Source organism: Folsomia candida, unplaced genomic scaffold (genome assembly GCF_002217175.1).
Source record: "Folsomia candida strain VU population unplaced genomic scaffold, ASM221717v1 Fcan01_Sc058, whole genome shotgun sequence".
Taxonomy (NCBI): Eukaryota; Metazoa; Arthropoda; class Collembola; order Entomobryomorpha; family Isotomidae; genus Folsomia; species Folsomia candida.
In genome coordinates this window covers 102,405-125,759 of record NW_019091250.1, presented here as the reverse complement: position 1 = coordinate 125,759, position 23,355 = coordinate 102,405, and the positions used below count along the sequence as shown (strand labels likewise).

The following is a 23,355-nucleotide window of genomic DNA, read 5'->3' as shown; positions in this document are numbered from 1 at the left end:
TATGAAGTTATAACTTTGAAATTATTGACTACAGAGGATGGATTTCTTCGCTGAACGACGATTTTGTTTTTAAATAACTCAGAAACTATTTCGAGTTTTGACTTCAGATTTTGATCATAGCAGCATGTGACCCTCAAAAATTTGCCTGCAAAAATTTCAAATCTCTATTTTCAAAAAATGCTGGCCACACTGACCTCTGAAATAAAAACAGTGATATTTTTTTTCCAAATTGAATTATTCGCATAATCTCTCAACTCGAAGAACTTTTGTAATATGGCAATGGGTTGGTGAAATAATTACTAATTGGATTCTCCCACTTGTAAAGGTTCCTCACATTTCATCACATTTTTTTGCAATTTTTTTGCAATTAAAATTAAAATTTTAATTAGTATTAATATAAAATTTGAATTGCTGTTTGCACAGCGCTTCTCGACACTATTATCTTCCTTGCTACAGATTTTTGTGGTATTATTGGAATATCTGTTGAAGTCAGTAGGCCAATTTGAGAACGGCCGGAAATAGGATTGCTTGGACGTGTTTTTGCGATGGTGATATGGGTCCACTGACTACCGATATGAGCTTGTCGTTACAACCTACAGGTAGCTCCATGCACGCGACCCAAGGTAAAAAAGGAGATGACAGAGAGTAAAATTATCCAGCAGCGATACAAGGTTTTTGAGTTCCTCTAGAAATAATATGAAATAAATAAATATTTTAAAAATAGTTATGAAAATATTTAATTTTTCACACTTACTTTAGCAACAGCTCTGTATAACGTGGCATAAAATACGGCGACCAAATGGAAAAGAGCAATCACAAGAATTAGAACAGGTTCTGGTACAGTTTCTAGAAAAACCGGAAATTTATCTGTGAAAATATTTACGTTTTTCGGTAGGTTTAGAAATTTGGTTTAAATTTGCCGTAATATAAAATACTTTAATTTGCTTCGATCCCACCGACAAAGTAAACACGACCTCAAGGACCTGAAGGACGAGATACTGTAATAAATTCCTGTACCAGGCATGGCTAGAAAAGTCATGATCTAGATCAAATTTGATTGTGAAGATTAAATAATAATAATAAGTTCTAATATGTATTACTTATACATAATACACATCTCTGGTACACGGATAATTTCAAATCTAAATAACATACCTTATTCATCTTGTTTCGTTTTGGACGTCCAAAACGTTTTTTGGAAAGGCGAGTGCCCAATTGGGTAATATGAGTTGTATCAGTTTGCCCCATTTTTCTTACTTTCGGACACCTGTCCTGGGTGGTTTTGGGCCAGCGAAACCCTGTATGTACGAATCGCGTAATACGATAATATTTAGATATGTATGTATTGCTTAAAATCGTAATCGAGATTCGAATCTATTCTAAAAATATATGCCATGAATAATATGAATTTAACGAATATATGCAACACGTAAAACCCACACATATCCTGCCTTCCCACTTTACTTACCCATTAAACAATTAATTACTTAACGTGATTGATGTGAACATGCACGTGGGGAATGATCCATCAGTCCAATACATTTCACAACTTGTCAACAACTATCAATCTGGAGCTTTGTATTTGTGTAATCGACACAGAGACGCATTATGAATGTTGTTGCCTTTATTAATTAATTTGTCACCCGAACGAAGTTACGTGTGCACAATAAATTGGTCCCACCCGCATCGCAACTAATTGGAAATTCCATTCATATCATGTCACGTTAGCATTTATGGTGTGCAAAATTAATTAATTTTTATCACGACATGTTACCAATCAATTGTAAACAACTTGAACCTCTTCAAATCACCAATAAATAGTGAACCCCCTCAATTTATTAAATTCATGTCTTCTTCACCTCTTTCTAAATCAACGCAACAAACATGAAGCTCGCCCTTGCTCTCCTTTTCCTCGCAGTGGTCTCTGTCCATGGTCACGGCTATTTGGCAGATCCCTTAGCCCGTACTTCCATCCATATCCGGCCAGACGAACCGTACCGCCCCCCTTACGAGTGGAATCATTCAGGCATCGAGTGCCGCACTCCGCCCACCTATGGCCAATCGGGTACTTGTCTACGGTGCGGGACCAGCACCGACATGAATTCTGGGGGTGCCTATGACAAGAATGAAATTACTGGAAACTATACGGCCGGATCGGTAAGTATCATATTACATACTATTTCCAGTTGCAGTTTGTTGGTTGATTCCATTATTATTCCCACGTGACCTCTGCCACACCCATATGATATTTCACCTGAATTAATTACCTGAATTGAGCGTTTGACTATTGTTGTACCGTGTTATTATCATGGGGTTGGAAACTGAATGCCGGCATGTGACCCCTGACCTGGACACAGCTATTAAATGTCATCTGACACATTCACTCTTCATGCCTGCTAGTCATGCACTTGAAAAGCCTAGTCATATAACTAATTCCTTTCTGCAGTTTGTCTCCCATTTTGAGCTGCGCGCTCTACTCGATGACTTTTTCACGTTGCCCCTGCTATCATTCTGTTGGGTTTAACACTTTTATGGACCTTCCATATGACCCCTAAACTAGCCGCACCCCTAGGACTCCCCAACGTAACCTGTGACCTCTGCACACCCCTTGAATGTCGCTACGTGACCCTTTGGCACGAAATTTAACTTCACACACCCCCTCTCCGTGCCCCCTGGCCGGGAGCTTGAATAACCTAGTTTAACAATAGAAGAATAAAATTATATATTTCGATTCCCTAGATCATCGACGTCGTCGGAGAAATGACTGCCAACCACAGAGGTTACTTTGAGGTGGAGCTCTGCATGTCGGAAGTCGAAAGTGACTACTGCTTCTCCAAACTTCCCATTGTTGGTGGAACTGAAGGCCATTTAATTCGAATTGACAACAGAATTTGTACCAGCTCGGCCGGAGGCGATCACGAGGATAAAGCTGTCACTGCCCGCGTCCAACTCCCGGTTGGATTTACGTGCAATAAGTGCACCCTGCGGTGGACTTATAGGACTTCATACCCACCAGGTTAGTTAAAAAATCAAACATATGTAGAACACTGTTTAATTAATTATTTGAAATTTTCAGCGGCCGACCATTGTTTCAACCCGGACGAGTCGGTACAAACCTTCCGAAATTGTGCCGATATTACAATCAGATAAATTTTCATTGTCGAATTCGATCTTATATCAAAAGGATGTATTAATTATTTGAATAAATTATCCCAGCATTCAAAACTCGTTTAATAAACAGTTAATTTATTTACTTGTCGAGTTAAGTAATGTGTTCGCAGAGTTTACAATAATCGCAAAAGTTGGGAAAAATAATGCAAAAATTTGATAGCCTATTATCGATAACGTTTTGTGATAAACAATTTCAATTTACATTCGGGGTACTACTAATATCGCCTTGCTTGGGCCTATACAGACCCGCCACACCCTCTCATAGTGGTGAAAAAGGTGAAAACCCCACGTTTTCACATATCCAAACTCTCGCCAACGTCAAATTTTGCCCGAATTTTTTAAATTTTTGCCTTTCCAATTTCATATCCCAGATAGTTGCTTTATAATGCGTGACATCAATCTCAACTTTTTTGAGATTTCAAATTTTTTAGTGTCTAAATTACGAGTTGGTTAGACTTGGTTGGTTGGATGGTTACGAGATGGACCAAATTCAAGTGGTGAATCTGGGAAAAAAAATTTGTTGGAAAAAAATTGTGTTATTAAAAAATTATTTGAAATTACACACATTTTTACAAACTATTATTAATTACACAAAGTTCCCCCAACCTAGAGCAAATTTAGTATCGCTAACTTGACAAGGCTAAATAATGTGGGGGAGATTCGAAGTTCGAAGGAGTTCGAAGTCCGTTTCAGAAGTCAATATTTCCGTTTTTTGCAGGGGCTTAACTGTGGAACGATGAAATGTGGGGGGATGATCTGTGTGGGGATTAACTGTGGAAGGGATGAAAGGTGCGGGATTAAGAGTGGGGTATTAAATGTGGGGGGATAAACTGTAAGGGATTAAGTGTCCGGACACCGGGGAGATGATGCCAACAAAATTTAAATTGGGTTTCCCCTCTCCCTCCTTTTGCGTCCCTTATTACAGATTTCAAGTCCTGCTCAAAAATAATATTTTACAACACTGTATTTTAAAAAAACTTCTGTAAATAATACTTTGTGTGGGGGTATCGAACTGGAGTAATTGTGAATTTGGCAATATTTGACGCCACAGCATATTCGTTTGTTTTTTAATCTGATTTATTGATGCCAAAAACCCACAATAATAAGACTGGACTCGTTGGAGAGACATAAAAAGAGACAAGATCTTAACATTAAAACTATTGGTTGTATCACTAAATATTTTTAATACTAAATCTACTCATTATAATTATATCATAACAACATATTTTCCATACAAAAATTCACTTGATCGTTTCTCCAGCAGCCATTTCTTACTCGATGGGACGAATAATTTTGCGATAATTTTCGGATTTTTCCCTCTCCTCAAAAATCGCCTTCAAAATATGAAATAAATTTAAGATGTGATAAAAAATGCAGTTTTATCCATTCACGCTGTAGATTTTGTTCAGGAATTGATTACCAAATAAAATACCAAATAACAACAAAATTTAGAAAACACGTACAGGAAAAATAAACTTATATTATTTAGTACTTGAAGAGAATGCTAAGTCGAATTGAGTGAGGCAACCAATTCGTCCATCAATTACTCAGTTCTTCTTCTTCTTCCCCTTCCCAGCTTCCCCTTTGTACTTGTCCATTTTCTAAGATTAACAACAAAGTAGAGAATTTCGGTAAAATTTCACCACAAATAATAAATTTCCCTCTAACAAAATGACAATACCTAATTAATTAAAACCTTACCTCCTCATATTCCTCCTTCGCAGCCGCAGCAGCCTTTTCGTACTTCTTCTTGGAGGTGATCGGTTTACAAATTCATTTCTTACCTAGATGTCAATTTTTTTATTGTTGTCCATCTATCTTATCTTACCACTTCTCTTGTGCACAGCTCCAAATAGTCATTTCCAATTTTGGTACACTACTCCAACAATCATGCCAGGAATAGTTCGGACGTTGGAGATAATCAATTAGACAAACGTTGGCCTCCAAATAAATTTTATGAAAAATTTTTAATTTTACAAATTTATCATTAGACTTGTACACATCTGACAACAATCTTGCATCACTTTCACCCAACATGACTTGGCATCATCATCGCAAAAAAATCGAATAGAATGCAGAGAAATGCATAATAAGTAGTTATTCATTTGCATTTTTCCCAAGTGACTTTTTTAAATAAATAAAAATCATATTCTTAATTTTGATGAGTTTCTGCAAAAATTGTCTAAATTTCACTAGGAATTAAACATTTTTGTGCTACATATTATTACTTCTCGTGTTAAACGGATGTCAAATTGGATTCAATTTTTAAAATTTAATTTGACTTAATTCATGACTCATAGTATCCTCGCATACATAATTTGTTAAATAAAAATATTTAATTCCAAATTGGAGACATCTATGTAGTAATTATGTAGTATTTATCAGGTTATTTTAAGTTTTTTAAAAAGTTTGATATACATATTTATTAGTGCATATAAGCCATGTAATAATAATGCAATGCAGTAATCATTACAATTAAAAAATTGGGATTAAAGACGTCCAAATTTTCATGAAGCATTCCATGAAATCTGATTTCCATGGAAATGCTTCATGATAGATAATTTTCATGAGCCAACTCTCACAACATAGACCAGTGCGGGTCACCGATTTTTGTCGAGCTGCCCTGTATTTGGTATTGGCCCACCTTTCACCAAGCAACAGCCGATCTATTGTATACGTGGACGTTAATATTTATCGAAAATCCGAATAAAATTCAAACAATTAATGCATCTTGTGTTATTTCCTGTTCTCATTAGTAGTTAATTAATTAGGATGGATTTCAATTTTAGTCGGGAGAGGGGTAAGCAAATTCAATCATACTTTAAGTATTTATTTGTAATTAAATAATGAAATATTTTTCTGACAGGACATTTGCCAACTTCCGAATTTAATAATCATCCCAAACATTATTTTTACTCGTCCAACGAGCCAGATTTGGCCAGGAGTTACAGAAATGCTGTGATGCCCGTAAAACCCCCACCGTCGCGAGGGGTGCGTTTTGTAAACTGTTAATTTTTAATTAATAATTAAAAAAATTTTACTGCCTCTTATCCAAGGTCCTCTTTCCACCGTCCACATCACAGCTACAAAATAATGGACAAGCCGACTTTACCATAACTTCGCAAACAGTTTTCGGAACTGTGACTCAAATTTACGACATATTTGGAATAATTGGGGAAAATCACATCCTCTTCTCACTAAAGTATGTAAGAGAATAACTGATCAAATTCGGAATATTAAATTATTTATTTTATTTATTTAGAACCGTGAGCGGTCCCATCATTCCAAAAATTGGGGATAAAGTTGTCGCCGAAGCTTTCCCCGTTTCTGGAATGCCGTTCAAACTAAATGCTACTAAGGTTAGTATCGTGGATCACGATTTGACATGCAGCTCCACACTCAGTTTTGATCAGCGAGATGAAACCAGTCGTCATGACAACCCTACAGTTCAAATGGAACATTCCTCAAATAAATTTATAGGAATCGGAAGGTAACTTTAACTCACTAAAATCAGGATAATTTCGACCTCAAATTATGACATATTTATTTATTAGCTCACTCACTTCTGATGCAGAATTCGAATCTGTTCCCTGCAACGTAATTCCAATAGTGGCAAAAAAACAGGACGACCACACCAGTCCCACACCTATTCTTCCCCGACTATCCAAACAAGAACAGCGAGACGAAGAAAAAAAAGCGGTCAAGAAAAAGAGAGAGCATTTAAAGAAATTAGCCAAACTTGAACAAGCCCAACTGGAGGCGTTACTCGTTTTAAAAAAAGAGTCACTCAAAGTCTCTGGAGTTGCTGCGGGTGAGAAAAAATCGGCTGCGGTTGAATACGCCGCAAAATCAAATTGTTCTTCTGGGAGGAAGAAATTGTCAAAATTACAAGAAAAAATGAAGAGGGAAATCGCCGACAAGGAAAAAACCATGGCGCAACTCCGTTTGGAGAAGGTCACCGATAATCGGCAGGGTGCCAACAAGAAGAAAGTTAAAAGCCTTTGGAAAGAATGGGCGAAACGGGGTGAAGGCTCCACCTGGAAAAGTCGAATTAATTCAAAGAAGACTAGTTAAGTTTGCCAAGCAAGTAAATTGATGACGTATTTTTTTCTAGAAATGGTTCGAGTTCCAATAAAAATCACGTTGTTAAATTTATGCAATAAGCATTTTCAATACGAAATATCTATTTCGTAATAAAGTTCACGTGTGGTGAAAGAGTGCGAGACTTTCTAGCTATTGAGATACATAAATAGACATGTGCAACGCATTTATAATAGAGATATGCATTTATATTTATAATAAAGAGGAATATTATTAAATTTTTATGGTTAAACAACATGGTACAAATTCTAGGAGGAATATTAAATTGAATTTATTACAATTCAAAATTGCTTTAAGTTTGAGTTATCCTTGAACTTGAATACTTACATATTCTCTATTGGAATCAAATTTACAATATGGGTTTTTACGTAACCTTCGTAACTGTCGTAAGCGTCGTAAATGTCGTAAATTTACGTCATTTACGAAAATTCCATGTTTACGAAGCTGTGTAAATTTACGCACGTTTGAGGCATATTTTTCGTTCGTAAAAAAATTTCACAAGTCAAAATTGCTAGATTTTCGTATCTTAGGAAACATACTCCATTAAAAACTTCAAGTGCCATGATACATTTTACGAAATCAGTTTTTACGAAATTATTTACGAAGGTGCTTTCACGTAAACCCCATTGTAAATGACGTAAATTTACGAATATTTTTTTTATCAATCCACTGTTACGAAGGTCGTGAAAACCCTAAACGTTATAAATGGTGGTGATTTAATTCAATCCTATTCATTTTTTGCTGCCAGCACGCTACAAATATGTGGCTATCTTTTGACGTAGTGAATATTTTTACCAAGACTAGACCATTGGAGTAGGTCAATCATGACTACATATATTCGTTTTCAGATACAAGCTCCGGTTAGACTGAACTTGTCTGAGAATTAAATTGCAGAAAACTTGAAGACATCCTAAAATACCGCAGCGGTACAAATAAACCAAAATTTTGCCAGGGATAAACAACGATCTCGTCGACTCATAAATGTCTTCTCTACGAAAACAATAATTTAGCCAGAATTTATCAGATATTTGGAAATTGATCTCAAAATTGTCGAAAAGAGCTAAATGACTCGAAACGCCTTACAAACAATAACAGGAAAATTACACATTGTCAAGGTTTCGCTTCTTCCACCTTTTCGGTGTTTCTTCCGGGCCATTGTGGATGAAACGGAAGAATCGGACGAAAGTGGAAGAAATTAAAATTAAAGGTGAAATGATACAATACAAGCGGTAGACCTCAATCTAAGGCGATGATTTCAGTTGACATTTATTATTATTTCAAATTTAGAATTTGCTGAAAAATAATAAGGACAAATTAGCACAGAGCCTAAAGATTTGGGGGCATAATTGAAGCCAATACTGGGAAGTCTAAGTATTAAGGTATGTTCAAGAAAAAAAAATTAGCTTCAGAAAAATATGCATCCAAGAGAAATCGACTTTCACTTTTGTACAGAAAAAATCGGATCGAATTAAATTACTACCCTTTACATACTTTTTACTGCAATTAATAGTATGTAAAGGCAAAGCGAGTATTACATATGTATGCGACAAAACGACTTTTATAAAATTTAGTGTTAGAAAATTAAGCAGAATTAAATCTGTTAATATTTAAATACATATAAACATATAAAAAGTCATGGCATTTTAACTAACCAAACCAAAAACCTCTAAAACTTTCAAATTTCAAATTTTCAAGTACCCAAATGCAAGATCATCTCTATGTATGATTTCTATTTTAACTAACCTTTATGGCACACAGGTATCTAGATACATATTCTCATGGCATTTTTTAACAATACCCCCCCCCCACCCCCAGAAAAAAATAAAGCTATTTGTAAAAATATATCATGACGACACCGATGGGGGGGACCTGTGCCAGATATTTGTACACAGTTTCTCCCATCGTAAAGCGGTCACAATGCGAGTATGTAGTTGGAATCACCATCTGCTCGGCAGTAGATGGGCATCCATTGACAGAGACATATTTTTAGCACACCACCCAGGCTCACAATCTCAAATTTTTCTTCCAAAGTAAAGTAGTTTTAACTATATTTCAGCTTAATGTATATGAAATGCAATTAACCTCATAGAATTGGTGAATGTCCATAATGAAAAAATTCTCATCACTCCAAAAAGAAAATTTTGTTAATATTGAAAGTTATGAATCGTAAATTTATAAATTTGAAAATTTTGTGTATCATGATAATTCATGATACACAAAATTTCTACTTCTTGGAATTTTTAATTTATCAATAAAGGCACCTAGACAAACCAAAATAAAGATTCATTTTTAATTCAAGATTATTTCATCAACAATTAAAAAAACTATTAACCACCCATTACACGTCAATTTTTCTAAATTTTAATAACGCATTATCCATGAACTTATCTTCGGTTAACATATGGTTGATTCTTTATTAATGGATCATTGTCCATCTGATTGGCTTGGTAGCCGATCCTCAAATGCTTTATTACACATATCAACCATACCTACCCTCAACACATATACATATATGCACAATAGATCTAGGTCAGTTTGTCAATGTCGGACAAACTAATGATAAATTATTCATTATAATCATTTGATATTCGTGTATTTGTCTCTTGCGTGTTATCCTTGCCTTATCTGACAATCCTTATCTGTCCCATTTACTCCCATATTTAGGTCAGATTTTGTATATAACCGTATTCAATTACGATATTTATTTTATTTTACCAACCTACATCAGAACATTGGTACCGTAACGAACGAAATGTCTAAAAACATTGTACTGTTTGGAGAAACTGGTGAGTTCTGTATGTGACTGTAGTTTTCGCATTAATATTTCTATCCTCCCCAATTAATTCCAGGGGCTGGAAAAAGCTCGGTGCTCAACCTTCTGAAAGGTTCTGAAGTTGCCGCAGTATCCGATTCCGCCGTCGGTTGTACCTTTGAGCACACCATGTATCCCATACCACCAAACTACAACGTCTTCGACACAGCCGGACTCTCTGAAGGAAGCGCCGGTACTGTCGGAGCAGACAAAGCGATTGAACAACTGGAGAAACTCTTGAAACAATTGTCTCTCACCGGAGGGGTTAACTTGCTCATCTTTGTCGCAAAATTTGGCCGCATCACGAAAACTGTGGAAGACAACTTTAACCTCTTTGTCAAAACGATTTGCATGAACAGGGTTCCAGTCCTCTTATTTCTAACCAACTCGGAATGGGAACCCAACCCGAGAAAGTGGTGGGAGGAGAATGCCCAAGAATATCGCAACCATGGAATGATTTTCGGGGACTCTGTTGTCGGTTGTGCCGCCAATCCCGACAAATATCCGGCCCCTGTAAAGCCCATGATTCGTGAACGAAGGAAACAATCGCTTAAGGAGTTGACCAACCTTATCGAGAGGCATGCACTCCAATCAGCTTGGAGGGTGGTGGATCCGGCCGCGTGGCTGGGCTCGGTAGTGATTGCAGTAATTCAAATATTGATGGCAGTGTCAACCTTTTTCTTCCCGACGGGTTCCATTGTCACAGTCCTGGGTAAGTTGGGACTGAGCAGTGGCCTTATTACTAGTATTGTTAATATGTTCAAATAATGAAGCGACTATTGATAAAGTCGAGTTGAATAGAAATAAATCAGATAACTATGTACTACAAGTATTTCCAATTAGCTGCAAGTGTTTGGTAATTATTTTTTCGCTTATCGTTATTTCATCAAAGCTGACTTCTTCCCAGTAAAAAAGCAGCGTTACAATTGGTATACATAATTAATGCCTCTTCATTACATACTCATCGGATACAAATACAAGTTCTGAATGTGTCCTGGTCCTGTGGTCAACTCGTTAACACGTTCTCACTCATCCCTTTGTACTGAAGGTGAATATTTATAAGCTACAAATGTTCACCTGCTCAGGCTGGCTTGTTTAATTAAACCATACAGTGAAATGAATTTCATAAGCGTTTGACATTGATCAAGGTGGCAAAGATGAAGATTGGAATCCAGCATTGCAATATCACCAAACACCAGTCAGTCTTGGTTATGCCGTCTTTTTTACCAATTTTATTGCCACACGTGCCGCATAAATTATGATTGCATATTGTACAATTTCTTACCCACAATGCAAATATGTTTGTTTGTTTGTAATCCTTTATTCAAGTCTTAACAGATATCAGTTGACAACGAGGAAACTGGTTTTCAAACCATGATACAATAATACAGACACAGAATACATATGTACATGGGATTGGCCCTCGTGAGCATCAGTTCGATTCTGCTTCGACACAGTTGCATACCTTCGGAAAATTTGTCTCTTATCTGCTATTGCGTGTAAACCGATTGAGAAGGAGGTTTTTTCTCGCGCTCCTCTGTCCACCACCATCCACTCTATGCCCCAATTCTGAAGGGCCGTAAAAATTTTGCTCCAACTTCTTTTAATTATATTGGTGGAAATAAAATATAATTTAACCGAATAACCGAATTAGTAAGTTGTGTAAAATAATAATTGGCAATAATAATATTTAAAAAATGTGACTTATACAGCATTATTTGTTTACGGCACTGATGAAAATTTCTCATCAACCCCTTGACATACTTGAATTGGCGGTCAGATTTTTGATTCAAACACCTCCCTGTCAATGAGTTTATGTACAATATATCGTCGGCTTAATCATAAAACGAGCAAAGTGCAGTCTAATTTTAAAAAGAGCGAAGTACTGTATCCGCTTAATTTTAAAGAGAGTAAGGCATCAAAAAAAGAAGAAAAAGAGCAAAGTGTAATATAATAAAATATTTAGCATGTTGTGGGGGTGGACTAGAAAACTCATCTCTAGGATCTCATTTGTCCTGGCACGCCCACTTTAAGGGGCGAAAATTTCGAGTTTTTGGCGCACATAATAATTCGCCAAAATTCCAATTTTGGTCGTATATTCATAATTTTTACATTTCCTGGCTCCTAGATCAATTATCTAATAAAACGAACATTTTTTTAAATTTGATTGTTTTGAAATTTTTCGTAGTAGGATTTATTTTTAATTTCATAAAAGTTGATTTTGTTATTAGATAATTTATTTTTAAAAGCCAGCAAAACAAAATTATGAACACTGAACCAAACTTGGAATTTTTGACGAATTATTATGTGATTACAAAAACTCGAAATTTTCGCCCCTTAAAGTGGGCGTTGCCAGTGCAAACGAGATCATAGAGATTTCCGCTACACTATAGATTCAACTCCACCCCCACAACACGTTATTTTATTGCACTTTGCTCTTTTTAAAATTAAGCAGAGACGGCACTTTGCTCTGTTTTTTGCATTAAGGTTGAGGATTATGGAACATTTTTGGTAAATTAATTTGTATTTAACATTTTTTGTCTAATCTTAGCTTGAAGTATGGGCTCCTCCGAAGACACTTACGAGATACTAGTAATTGGTGCCGGATTCTCTGGCATCTATGCTCTCCACAACCTCCGCAAGAAAGGGTTTGCCGTGAAAGTTTACGAAGCGGGAACATACATGGGCGGGACGTGGTACTGGAACCGCTATCCAGGCGCACGGGTCGACACTGACAACCCCATCTACCAATTCAACGAGGAAGGACTTTGGGATTTCGCGTGGACTGAGCGCTTCCCGGCCCATCCCGAACTTCAAGAATACTTCCGCTATTTGGACGACAAGCTCCAACTCAGCAAGGACATTCAGTACAACACCAGTGTGAGCGCGGCTCAGTTCGATACCGCTCGGAATCAGTGGCAAGTCAAAACGGATGATGGTAGGGTTACTTGGGCTAACCATCTCTTCCTTTGTACTGGATCCACCACAACTAGGTAACCGCTTTCATCAGTGTTCCGATTTAGCCGGCCTAGAGTACTTTTGGCCACTGTCCGGCTAAAAGTGGTTAATACCGGTCAAAAGTGGCTAGTGGCCAAAAGTGGTCAAAAGTTAGCCACCTGTATGTAGGTCCGCCATCTGAACATACGTATGTATAATGGTTCATCTGGTGCACCACGACATGGCGACACTTTTGGCCACTTTTGACCACTTCCGGCTGACTTTTGGCCGGCTAAAATGGCTGGTTATAACCGGTTATTATAGTAAACCACTTATACCACTTGAGTTAAACTTGAGTTATACCACTTGAGTTAAACCACTTGAGTTTACTCCACCCGGAACACTGGCTTTCATGCTTGACATGTTTTTATGGATATGGATTTCCAGGAGCTTCTTTCTCGAATTTTAGCAGTGTTGGTTCAAGAAAAACTTAATCGGAAGTTTGTGCAGATACGTTTTTAGGATTTCCGTAACGCTCCGTATCTCTTGAGAGTGGTCAAAATTTGCAGAAGAAATTTCTAAATTGTATTGGGGCATAGTCTTCACATTTTCCATATGCACTTTGAAAATTGTTACCATTCTCAAGAGCTACGGAAATTCTAGAAACGTAGCTGCACACATTTCCTAATTTTCCCGCTCGATTTTACTTTACCCCAGGTACACGCCTCCCTTTAAAGGTTTGGATAGATTTAAAGGAATCTGTCACCATTCCTACGTGTGGCCGAAAGATGGCGTCAACTTTGACGGGAAACGCGTCGCCGTTATCGGCACGGGGGCCAGCGCGGTGCAAATCATTCAAGAAATTGGGTCTCGCGTAGGCCACCTAACGGTTTATCAGCGCACACCCAATCTATGCCTCCCCATGCAACAAGCCAAGGCTGCCGATCCCAGCAAAGCTGCCTGGTTCCCGCCAAAGTCAAAGTTTCCCGAAATATTCGGTACAGCTCGGAAATCATTCTCTGGCCTCAATTTTGATTGGGAACGGAAAAATGCGGCTGACGTAAGTCCAAAGGAGCGACGCGCCTTGTACGAATCTCTCTATGCCCATGGCGGGTTTGCCTTTTGGCTGGCCAATTTCCAAGATATGCTATTCGATAAGGTAAATTCTGAACACTTATAAGTTATCATAAATCCCGCCCTTCAGATTTTACTTCACTCCTTATTCCTAGGAGTCCAACGCCTATGCCTACACCTTCTGGGCGGAAAAGGCCCGAGCCAGGATACATGACTCGGTGAAACGGGACATATTGACCCCGCTCGTCGCGCCGCACGCCATCGGCATTAAACGGCCCTGCCTGGAACAAACTTATTACGAAGTTTTCAACCAGTCTAACGTCGACCTTGTTAACGTGCGGGAATCTCCAATTTTGGAAATTACGGAGCATGGGGTTCGAACAGAAAATGAGGGTCTCGTTGAAGTCGACATTATCGTCCTAGCCACGGGATTTGACTCTTTGACAGGAAGTATCAAAAGTATGGACATCCGCAACGGGAAAGGAGAGAGTTTGAGAGATATGTGGAAGAGGAATGGGACATCCACTTACTTGGGCCTCACAACAGCCGGATTTCCAAATTTGTGGTACATGTACGGCCCCCAGGCAAGTCAAGTCAAGTCAACTACACAAATCCATTGTTCTGATTTAGCCGGCCAAAAGTTCTTTTGGCCACTGGCCGGCTAAAAGTGGTTAAAACCCGTCAAAAGTGGCTAGTGGCCAAAAGTGGTCAAAAGTGTCGCCATCTGTACATATAATAAGTAATTCAGCTGGTGCACCACCAGATGGCTACACTTTTGGACACTTTTGGACACTTTTGACCACTTCCGGCTGACTTCTGGCCGGCTAAAATGGCAGGTTATAACCGGTTATTACCACTTGAGTTTATGCCACCCGAAACACTGCAAAAATCTTTAGTAAAGTGTCAATAAAAAAATATTGTATGTAAATAGGCCCCCACTCCCCTGGGAAATGGGCCCACGATTATTGAGATTCAAGGGGAATGGTTAGTAGAACTGATGGTCAGGATGAAGGATGAGAAACGCAGATTTGTCGATGCCAAGAAAGAATCTGAACAGGGTTGGACAAAGGAGGTTTGGGATGCTTGGGAGGCAAGTTTGTTCCCGGAAGCGGATTCTTGGTATCAGGGGGCCAATATTCCTGGCAAAACTAGGGAGCCACTCTGCTACGCGGGAGGATATTCCAAATACGAGGACCTGCTCAAAAAAATTGCAGCCGAAGGTTATAAAACATTCAATTTGGCATGATTTTCAACCCACCGAATTTTAATACGGGGGCGAATAATTAATTTGTTTTATTAACTCCCATTCTTTTATGCAATAATAAAGAAATCTTAAATAATTTTGTTCGTTTCATTTCTGACATGAATAAATAACGTCAACATATTCCTTTTACTTTTTTGGCGAGATGGAGTCACGTTGCCAAGTATCCTTGACATTGTTCCGACAAATCGGGACGTTAGTCATGCATTAAGGTCACCGTTAACTGATGTGATTCTCCGAGAAACAATCAACTGCATACTACCCCATGGTTGACTTTAAATAAGTTATTGTATATATGTGTGATGATTAACTACTCACTAAAAGTTGTTCATATATTAGTTGTTGTGCAAGCTTCTTCCCATGCGTGGGAAAAGTGTCCCTGTAAATAATAAATTTCTTTTCTTGCTGGCGAAACATACTGGCACAACTTTTTCAAAAACATCAGCTAAATAAATCTGTTTTTCAAAGTAGTCTTGTACACTTTATTGCTTTAAATTACATTCATTGTCTTTCATACACATACTTCCGGTAAACACATCGTTGTCACGTTTCTAATAAGTATTTTACTACGCTAAGACTGATCTTAATGGAAGGGTATTTATAATTTCATTGTCTTTTGCTACAATTCTATGGGATGTTATTGTTTTCTCGTTCTTCTTAAAATATATGTATACATGGGTCTAAGAGCACAAGGTGTTATGAGCATCCGAGGTTATCACCAAGACTACGAATGGCTGTACGTGTATTACGTAGTACAGTTTTAGATTCTACGACAAATCATGTCTGATTGATTGTCAGTTTACATTGCATGTTTGTCGGAAGTAGTAGGGGGTTGGGCAGGGAGTGGGCGGGTTTCATGGTCAAGCTGTAAAACAAAAGTTATCGGATAAATGCATATGTATTTAGTGGCGGGTGTTTGTTTTAATTTTTTTTTGTTTACCGCGTCCAGCTCCGCTTCGGTAAATAGGAATTTTAAAGACTGCCTGATTGGAGGAAGTAGCATTAAGACGACGGGGAAGAAAATTGCAATTTCCTTAATCGACTTAACCACCCAGAGGAAGACAAGTGTAATTATTTGGATAACAGTGTACAAGTGGATTTTCCATGTGGGGACCTGAAATTCGTAAAAAGTTGAAGTTGAGTTTACGCTTAAACGCATAATCTATTTAAGTCCGCCTTTCGCTCATTTCGAGCTTGAATTTATTTTAATATGGAATTGCAATTGTGAAAAATTTAGTAACCCATGGGGGAATCGAACCCACGTCTTCTGAATACATGTCAGACGCTTTTTCCATTGAGCTACCAAGGCACCGCCTTCTTCACATTGCAGTTTTACTCATTTTTATGTAGTCGTTCTGTGAATTTCTACTTCCCCAGGTTACAACGAAATATAATTTTGAATTACCCGTCGAACATAAACAGTTTGAGGGTGAGCGTCCTTCGAGGTGAAAAAGAGCACGATTCGATCACAAAGTTGCGTCGGTTTGAAAGAAGTTACTCCCATAAAGAGAAAAATTCCAAACAAGACCGGAACAGGGATTAGTTTCAAAACTGGCGCCAGAAAGACAGAGGCCCCCATCATTACACTCATGAAGAGTCCGGAGAGACGGTTTTCTGCAAAAATGAATGTAAATAATTATGACAGGGTTTTGGACACCAATCCTGAGGGAAAATGGGGCAAACTGATACAACTTATATTACCCCATTCGACCCCATAAGACACTTTTGAACATGGACACTTTTGGACATATTTGGCCACCGTCCTGTCCAAAAAGGGTTTTGGACGTCCAAAACGAAACCACGAATAATGGAAATTTCACGAAAAGTACGAATTGTGTCTCCTTACCCCGAATTTTTACTATAGTTGGTGGCATTCCGGGCGGATTATTTTTCGAGTATACCGTCAACGCCTCAACATGGGCGAACGTTCTCAACACAGCTATACTCATCCAGGGAAGGCCACAAATTCCGCACGCCAAATTTGTCACCGCGAGCACAACGGGATCCCAGTGAAGACCGAATGCTTTCTTAAAACCGCCCCGAGTTAGTAAGATTTTCCTGGAGTAAAGTGAAACCATTGCGTGAAAAGGTTGCTTCTTTAGTTTCTTTAAAAAGTTCTTACTCGCAAATTTCCACCGTCATAAACATAATAAGGAAAATCAGGCCTCCGGGTAATATAGTGATCAACGGCATCCAATAATTGAACGGTTTCTCAATCCCAAACGGTGACACGACCCAACCCCTTTTTCCCGGCATGGTTGGACTAAGACCGGAAGGAACTTGAGTTTTCGTCGTCTTGACGCCACAACGGTAGTCAATCATCACCATAAAGATTATTGCTACCGGGACGCCAAAATCGGAAAGTATGTCGCGAATCTACAAGGCAAAATATTTCCAATCTGTTTAAATTACCCGCCATTGTATCTTTAACTTTTAAATTTCCGGTTCACCTTTTTCGGAAAGAAATTAGTTAACTTGAGACGTTTTAGTTTGTATGCAATAATAAACGTTCCAAACATTAGGTACGCCGACATTATAGCCGTGTTGGGTTGCCCCACAACGAAATTTGATTTCTGTTCACTTTCCCCCTCGTACTCGTCGGAACCCGCCATCCCGCCATTTTTGGTTAATGGATTGGCCAGAAATATCCTATACGAGACTTCTAAACCCTCATAGACAAAAATAAGTGACGAAAGGGCGGAGAATATTTCCATCGTGAAGCGGGAAATGTATTTCACGATGGCACTTCCTTCCAACGAGGCAACCACGATGGTGATGATGAGCACCCACAAACTTATCCAGACCCGAGCCGGGAGGAATTCAATTGCATGCATTTCCATAAAGAGGAACAATTGTTCGTCAAAAATGAGCAGGGGACCGGTCGGAGCAATAACGTTTAACGGCTGTCCGCCCAACAGGGCAAAAATTATGCCGGAAGACGACGCTGCCACCAGGGTTTCCGACACGCCGATAAATCCCGCCGTTTTTTCTTCCAGTAAACCACCAAATGTGACGTTGGGTGCGATGGTGGTAAAATATAGGAAAATTGTGGTCGACACGGTCTGTGAGTTGAAACCATCCACAAGGTCAGACTTGTACCATAATATCTTCTCTTTTAGATCGTTAATCATCCCGCCGAATAATTTATGATGGCGGTGAAAGGTTGTCGGAAAGGTTTGGGGTGAATTTAATGCCCCAAGTTCATCGCTTTGTGGCGGCAATATGCTGCCGATACTGGAGAGGCGGTCTTTGTTGTCGATATCGTCCCTTATCTGGAGGATGAGGATTTCCTTTTCCTGGAGAACGTGGAGGGGAAGAAGTTGGCAGAAGTTGTGGATATACCCAATCCCCGGGGGTAGGATGATACAGCGGTCAAAGAAGTCGGAGAAGGCGGTGAGGATTCCTTCCTTATTTTCGGCGGAGAGCATGCCTTTATTGAATTTCTGAAATTTGGCGGTAGTAATTTTAAAATTGTCAAATTGGCCTACTATTAGGGTGTCACTTACATTGTCGCTTATCAAAGTACCAACGGATCTTCCAATCTCGGTAAATTCTTCTCTCATTCCTTCCGGACTTAGGAAAATAATAAGAAAACGGAAAGGATTTCTGGAACTCTGAAGTAAAAAGATGGGTTTCAAATTTGCGTACTATCAAACGTTAGCGCAAATATTTGCAAATATTTTGAATATATATTTTTTTCATAAATTGTACACATTACATTTCATAATTGGAGTAAAAACGTGCCAAAATCTTGCAAATTATTTTCAACACATATTTACCTCTTCTCCACCGGAGTTGGAAAATCGCACCAAAACCATCGCCCCCATTCCCACTGTTGTGCATCCTCCCCTCAAGAGGATAAGGGTACCCTCCTTATCATCAATTTGGGCGGAAACGCGCCGACTCTTTTCATCTTTTGCGGGAGTGTCGTCCTGGAGGAATTTTGCAAGGCCGGAAAATGTCCCCCTTCTCTTGAGGACTCTCCTGTCTCTACTGGGGGGAATGAGAGCCGTATTTTGGCGGACAAGTCTCTTCATGCGAATACTGTCTTTCCTGGGTAATTTATCAATTTCTTCCTCCCCCTCCCCCTTACCAGACAAGACTCTGAGCTGTGAAACAGGTTAAAAATTGAAAAATGTTTTTCTTCAAGAGAGCTACCTGCACGCGAAGCAGTGTTCCCGCCTTTACTAAAACGGTTGTAACCGTAAGTGGTCAAAATTGGCCAAAAGTGTCGCCATGCAGTGTTCGCCCTGGCAAAACAGGGCTTTTTTGAAAAGCATGCTTTTCTGCTGTTTTGCTATATTGAAACTTCTATCATGGGTAGTTGTGAAGTATGGCGCTAGATGGCGACTGTTAAATCAGCAAAACAGCAAAAAAGCATAAGCAAAACAACAAAAAAAGCAATGTAGAAAGCAATTATGCATTTCAGCCCTCCATGCTTTTTTGCTTGGAGGGCTGTAATGCATAATTGCTTTTCACATGCTTTTTTTGCTTTTTGGCGAACACTGTAGTGGTGCACTATGGGAACTATTTATTATATATTTAGATGGCGGACCAATAGGCCACTTTTAACAGGTTTTAACCACTTTTAGTCGGCCGGTGTAGTTTTGGCCCCCTAAATCCGAACACTGTTGCGAAGTAAGAAATGATCGGACACTCACCGAACCCCTTCGAATTCTAGCAGACGATCCTTTCCTCCCTTCCGCCAGGACTGTGCCTTGCGGTTTAGTGAAAAGTAATAAGTCTTGGAATATGTCATCCAGTTCGGCACCCTCAGCAAATTGTTTGACGAGAAGTTCATCCACAACGTTTCGAAATGTCGCGGGTAGATCGCTCTCTGATGGGTCGAGTAAAAGTACAGCTGCAATATCCGAGGAAAAAATAATTAAATAATTTATAAATAAAGTATTGATCTTATTAGTAAAATAAAAAACAACAAAATAAGTAAAAATAAGTAGTATCTGCATACATCTATTGTTTATTAAATGGTTCAGTTTTGCCGTGAAACAGTACGGTATGGGAGCCACGTGGGGCTGGCCGAGACGTCCAATCTCATCCAGGTCTTGTTCATACTTGACCCAGCGGGAAATCTCGAACCATTCCTTAATTTCTATGGATGACCGTGTCTCAAAGAGTTGAACAAATCTATACACCTATGGCAAAAAAAAACTTTAATTTAATTCCTGGCCTGGTTTAATTACTTATTTTAAAACTAATTTTTAGCCCGAACCAGGGCTTATGTACCCGTTCTGTCCGTCTGTCTGTCTGTCTGTGTTGCGATAACTCAAGAACGCTTTGACCGATTTGGATGAAATTTGGAAGAAATGTGCATCTATCGAGTGTGACGTGCTGTATAGTTTTTGGGGTTGATCGGCCAAGTGGTTGACCGGTGGGGGTCATATGAGTGGGTGGGGTATTATGCACCAAAATTTCAAAATGGTCGTAGAAAGCTGAAATTTGGTACAAAGCTTGTTTTGGGGGCCTAATGGAAGAGGATGAAATGAAATTGACCAAATTTTTATCTGGAGGGACCCTATTGGGTGACCCATTCCGATTTTTCAAAGTCACCTGGTTCGGGCTAAGCAAAGCTGTACTGATAGGTTATTAATTTCTCGTCCTCATCGAAATAATTAATTTGCTATAAAATTAATTTTGATTTCACTAAAAATACAAAGTTCCATGCCAATACATAAATTGCAATAAAATACTTATCTACCTTATCCTCCTCCACTGGACTAATCGGTGACATAAAACTGCTCCTCCTCCTACTTCCTACTACCTGCTCAACTTCGCAAGATTCCGGCATAGGATATTATTACTCCAATTCAATTGTACCCCACAAATAAATAATCTTATCTCCAAACTAATTAACTACGCAAATTCTCCTTGAAAATAATATCCATTATTTTATTATCGATTGCCAAAACAAAATTGGTTTCGAAATTGGTAGCAGATCGTGAAAGAAATAGCGAGAATTAAATTTTTCGATAAGGAATGACAAGCCCTTAAAAAAAGAAACATGATGATGGTTGAATATATCAATAACTGAAAAAAAGAGCTCAGGTAGGGAAAGAGTGGAGAGAGAGGAGTCTGCTTATGGGACACTTTCTCCCACTTGGAGGGATTCGGATGAGTTTCATCGATTTTCTCAATCCGATTCAGGATCGGGTGGAAAGCGGAGGAATAACGGGACATCTCCTTCCACCCGGATCTTTTCCCACAACAGGGGAAAGTTAGGGTGCGAGAAAGTGCACAGTGGAGGAATAACTTTGCTCCTTCGACTTTCCCCGTATTCATTTCTCCCTTTGGTTCATATGTAGATATGTGCACCGAATGTCCATAGCATTTATATAGTGGGGAAGGCTGATATTAGGGTAAAATTTTGTTACGATTTGTACACTCTTTCACGATACCCTTCGCACACACAAAACTGATATACTCTCCATCCACCCTAAGGCGATATGGGAGACTATATTCAGTTCAATGTAAATAAGCATGCATCGAGATTTAGTCTCCATTATCTCCGGGCTCAACTTGCAGTGAATGAAGAATATGTATGTATAAAAATATGTATTTCATGTCACGTTAATGTACAGCTTAACAATATTTGTCCCGTGTTAAAAAAATCGATTAAAGAACAGCAGTTAAGAGGACATATCTATTATATCGGTGAATATTACTGACGCCTTTTTCTCAGTTAATTAAACTTAATGTAAACACTCAGTATTCACCCTAGCAAAAAACGCCCTTTTATGGAAAGCATGCTGTTTTGCTAGCGGCTTTTTTGCTGATCAAAATCGGACGCTTTTTTGTTTTTTTGCTATATCGAAACTTACATGTGTAGTTGTGAAGTATGCCGCTAGATGGTGACTGTTAAAACAGCAAAAAAGCATAAGCAAGAAAGCAAAAAAGCAAAACTGCAAAAAATCATGTAAAAAGCCATTATGCATTACAGCCCTCCTTTTTTGCTTGGAGGGCTGTAATGCATAATTGCTTTTCACAGCCCTTTTTTGCTTTTTGGCGAACACTGTACACACTATTATCGTTCCCATTTTGTAACCAGGGAATTTAACTTGATACATTAAATCATTTGTGCCAGTAAAAATTGTATTCTGTGAAATAATTGATTTTTTGAACAATATTTGTTGATTAATTACCAATTTTATTGCAACGATTATTGCCTTGAAATAATTTCTTATAGAACTAATCTAATTTAAGATTCGGTATATACATACTGCACCTTGCCAAAAGTTTAAACCCTCTCATGTCTCGATTTTTTCGAACGCTATAACTTTTCGAAAAAAAAAATTTGAAAACACAGTTCATGTTAATTTTGTAAATAATTTAATGGGTTTTATAACCGTATGAAATTAGGGCAGAAAAACAACAAGGGAGATTTGTGATAATCATATAAATACTAGCATTTGAACAAGCATCATGCTCAATAATAATAAATACATACGCTAACATACCGAAGCTTCACCAATGCTCAAATTAAACCCAATTATTTTTTATTGAAATTAATAAATCTGCAAGGACAAACTATTTTTTTTATGCACTTCTCCATCAGGTTCTTGCTACGCATTCAGTTAGCTTAAGTCGTGGTTGGAAATATTTACTCCAATTTCCAACAAACATCCATTGAAAATGTGGACCGGTGGATGGAATATTTTGTTAGTCCTTGGGTGGAGAGGACTACCAAGATTCACATTTCAGTGTAAATTGTGAAAATGTATCTCAATTATTATTTAACAGATAGTACAGTAAACAAGAATAATTTGGCTTAATTACATTACCTTATATATTTACCCATTTCTTTCTGCCTCTGTGTCGTGAGAACGCATTCCACCCATGTTAGCATTAGGCGGATAGGATGTGGGGATCATTCGCATACAACGTCGTTTGTCGGGAATGGGGTAGCATGCACTGATTACGTGCTACTAACACTCGCCCTCCTGGTTGCAAACACCACAGTAAGTGCGACGGAGGTGGTGCGACA

At 38.5% G+C, this 23,355-nt stretch overlaps 5 protein-coding genes and 1 long non-coding RNA gene across 7 annotated transcripts; 4 read left to right on the top strand and 2 right to left on the bottom strand.

Moving 5' to 3' along the window:
• Positions 1-512: 512 nt before the first annotated feature.
• Positions 513-966, bottom strand: LOC118433556. The gene is made up of 3 exons (XR_004833438.1): positions 936-966; positions 755-846; positions 513-685 (listed from the first exon to the last, which is right to left on the bottom strand). It is a non-coding gene; the product is annotated as an uncharacterized LOC118433556 (long non-coding RNA).
• An 882-nt stretch (positions 967-1,848) lies between these two features.
• On the top strand, positions 1,849-3,234 carry LOC110862471. The gene is made up of 3 exons (XM_022111665.2): positions 1,849-2,157; positions 2,740-3,016; positions 3,077-3,234. The coding sequence occupies exons 1-3, from the start codon at positions 1,885-1,887 to the stop codon at positions 3,148-3,150; spliced, it is 624 nt and encodes a 207-aa protein (XP_021967357.1). The 5' UTR covers positions 1,849-1,884; the 3' UTR covers positions 3,151-3,234.
• Positions 3,235-5,814: 2,580 nt separating this feature from the next.
• Positions 5,815-7,505, top strand: LOC110862474. Its single transcript, XM_022111668.2, has 5 exons — positions 5,815-5,971; positions 6,038-6,162; positions 6,228-6,373; positions 6,434-6,661; positions 6,726-7,505. Exons 1-5 carry the CDS (start codon positions 5,944-5,946, stop codon positions 7,243-7,245), a joined length of 1,047 nt encoding a protein of 348 aa, XP_021967360.1. The 5' UTR covers positions 5,815-5,943; the 3' UTR covers positions 7,246-7,505.
• A 2,444-nt stretch (positions 7,506-9,949) lies between these two features.
• On the top strand, positions 9,950-10,916 carry LOC110862472. Its single transcript, XM_022111666.2, has 2 exons — positions 9,950-10,058; positions 10,122-10,916. Exons 1-2 carry the CDS (start codon positions 10,025-10,027, stop codon positions 10,850-10,852), a joined length of 765 nt encoding a protein of 254 aa, XP_021967358.1. The 5' UTR covers positions 9,950-10,024; the 3' UTR covers positions 10,853-10,916.
• Positions 10,917-11,526: 610 nt separating this feature from the next.
• On the top strand, positions 11,527-15,430 carry LOC110862480 (baeyer-Villiger monooxygenase). 2 transcript variants are annotated; one of them, XM_035845578.1, is made up of 5 exons: positions 11,527-11,737; positions 12,636-13,077; positions 13,739-14,180; positions 14,251-14,679; positions 15,027-15,430. In XM_035845578.1, the coding sequence occupies exons 2-5, from the start codon at positions 12,644-12,646 to the stop codon at positions 15,339-15,341; spliced, it is 1,620 nt and encodes a 539-aa protein (XP_035701471.1). In that variant the 5' UTR covers positions 11,527-11,737; positions 12,636-12,643; the 3' UTR covers positions 15,342-15,430. The 2 variants fall into 2 exon arrangements, with proteins under 2 accessions (XP_035701471.1, XP_021967366.2); XM_022111674.2 differs by lacking the exon at positions 11,527-11,737 and having other exon boundaries at positions 12,390-13,077.
• A 380-nt stretch (positions 15,431-15,810) lies between these two features.
• LOC110862467 (anion exchange protein 2) lies at positions 15,811-21,431 on the bottom strand. The gene is made up of 11 exons (XM_022111660.2): positions 21,073-21,431; positions 20,326-20,509; positions 20,018-20,217; positions 19,136-19,465; positions 18,863-18,970; positions 17,807-18,799; positions 17,479-17,732; positions 17,203-17,414; positions 16,762-16,970; positions 16,297-16,470; positions 15,811-16,221 (listed from the first exon to the last, which is right to left on the bottom strand). Exons 1-11 carry the CDS (start codon positions 21,160-21,162, stop codon positions 16,156-16,158), a joined length of 2,820 nt encoding a protein of 939 aa, XP_021967352.2. The 5' UTR covers positions 21,163-21,431; the 3' UTR covers positions 15,811-16,155.
• Positions 21,432-23,355: the final 1,924 nt, after the last annotated feature.

Excerpts from the sequence above, each read along its gene's own strand:
- LOC110862480 (XM_035845578.1), top strand. The coding sequence starts at position 12,644 with ATGGGCTCCTCCGAAGACACTTACGAGATACTAGTAATTGGTGCCGGA. Across the intron at positions 14,181-14,250 it reads AAGATATGCTATTCGATAAG|GAGTCCAACGCCTATGCCTA; the intron begins GTAAATTCTGAA and ends CCTTATTCCTAG. Across the intron at positions 14,680-15,026 it reads GGTACATGTACGGCCCCCAG|GCCCCCACTCCCCTGGGAAA; the intron begins GCAAGTCAAGTC and ends GTATGTAAATAG.
- LOC110862471 (XM_022111665.2), top strand. The coding sequence starts at position 1,885 with ATGAAGCTCGCCCTTGCTCTCCTTTTCCTCGCAGTGGTCTCTGTCCAT. Across the intron at positions 2,158-2,739 it reads GAAACTATACGGCCGGATCG|ATCATCGACGTCGTCGGAGA; the intron begins GTAAGTATCATA and ends TCGATTCCCTAG. Across the intron at positions 3,017-3,076 it reads TAGGACTTCATACCCACCAG|CGGCCGACCATTGTTTCAAC; the intron begins GTTAGTTAAAAA and ends TGAAATTTTCAG.
- LOC110862472 (XM_022111666.2), top strand. The coding sequence starts at position 10,025 with ATGTCTAAAAACATTGTACTGTTTGGAGAAACTG. Across the intron at positions 10,059-10,121 it reads TGTACTGTTTGGAGAAACTG|GGGCTGGAAAAAGCTCGGTG; the intron begins GTGAGTTCTGTA and ends AATTAATTCCAG.
- LOC110862467 (XM_022111660.2), bottom strand. The coding sequence starts at position 21,162 with ATGCCGGAATCTTGCGAAGTTGAGCAGGTAGTAGGAAGTAGGAGGAGG. Across the intron at positions 20,510-21,072 it reads GTCCAGTGGAGGAGGATAAG|GTGTATAGATTTGTTCAACT; the intron begins GTAGATAAGTAT and ends TTTTTGCCATAG. Across the intron at positions 18,800-18,862 it reads GTACTTTGATAAGCGACAAT|AAATTCAATAAAGGCATGCT; the intron begins GTAAGTGACACC and ends GCCAAATTTCAG.
- LOC110862474 (XM_022111668.2), top strand. The coding sequence starts at position 5,944 with ATGGATTTCAATTTTAGTCGGGAGAGGG. Across the intron at positions 5,972-6,037 it reads CAATTTTAGTCGGGAGAGGG|GACATTTGCCAACTTCCGAA; the intron begins GTAAGCAAATTC and ends TTTTTCTGACAG. Across the intron at positions 6,163-6,227 it reads AACCCCCACCGTCGCGAGGG|GTCCTCTTTCCACCGTCCAC; the intron begins GTGCGTTTTGTA and ends CTCTTATCCAAG.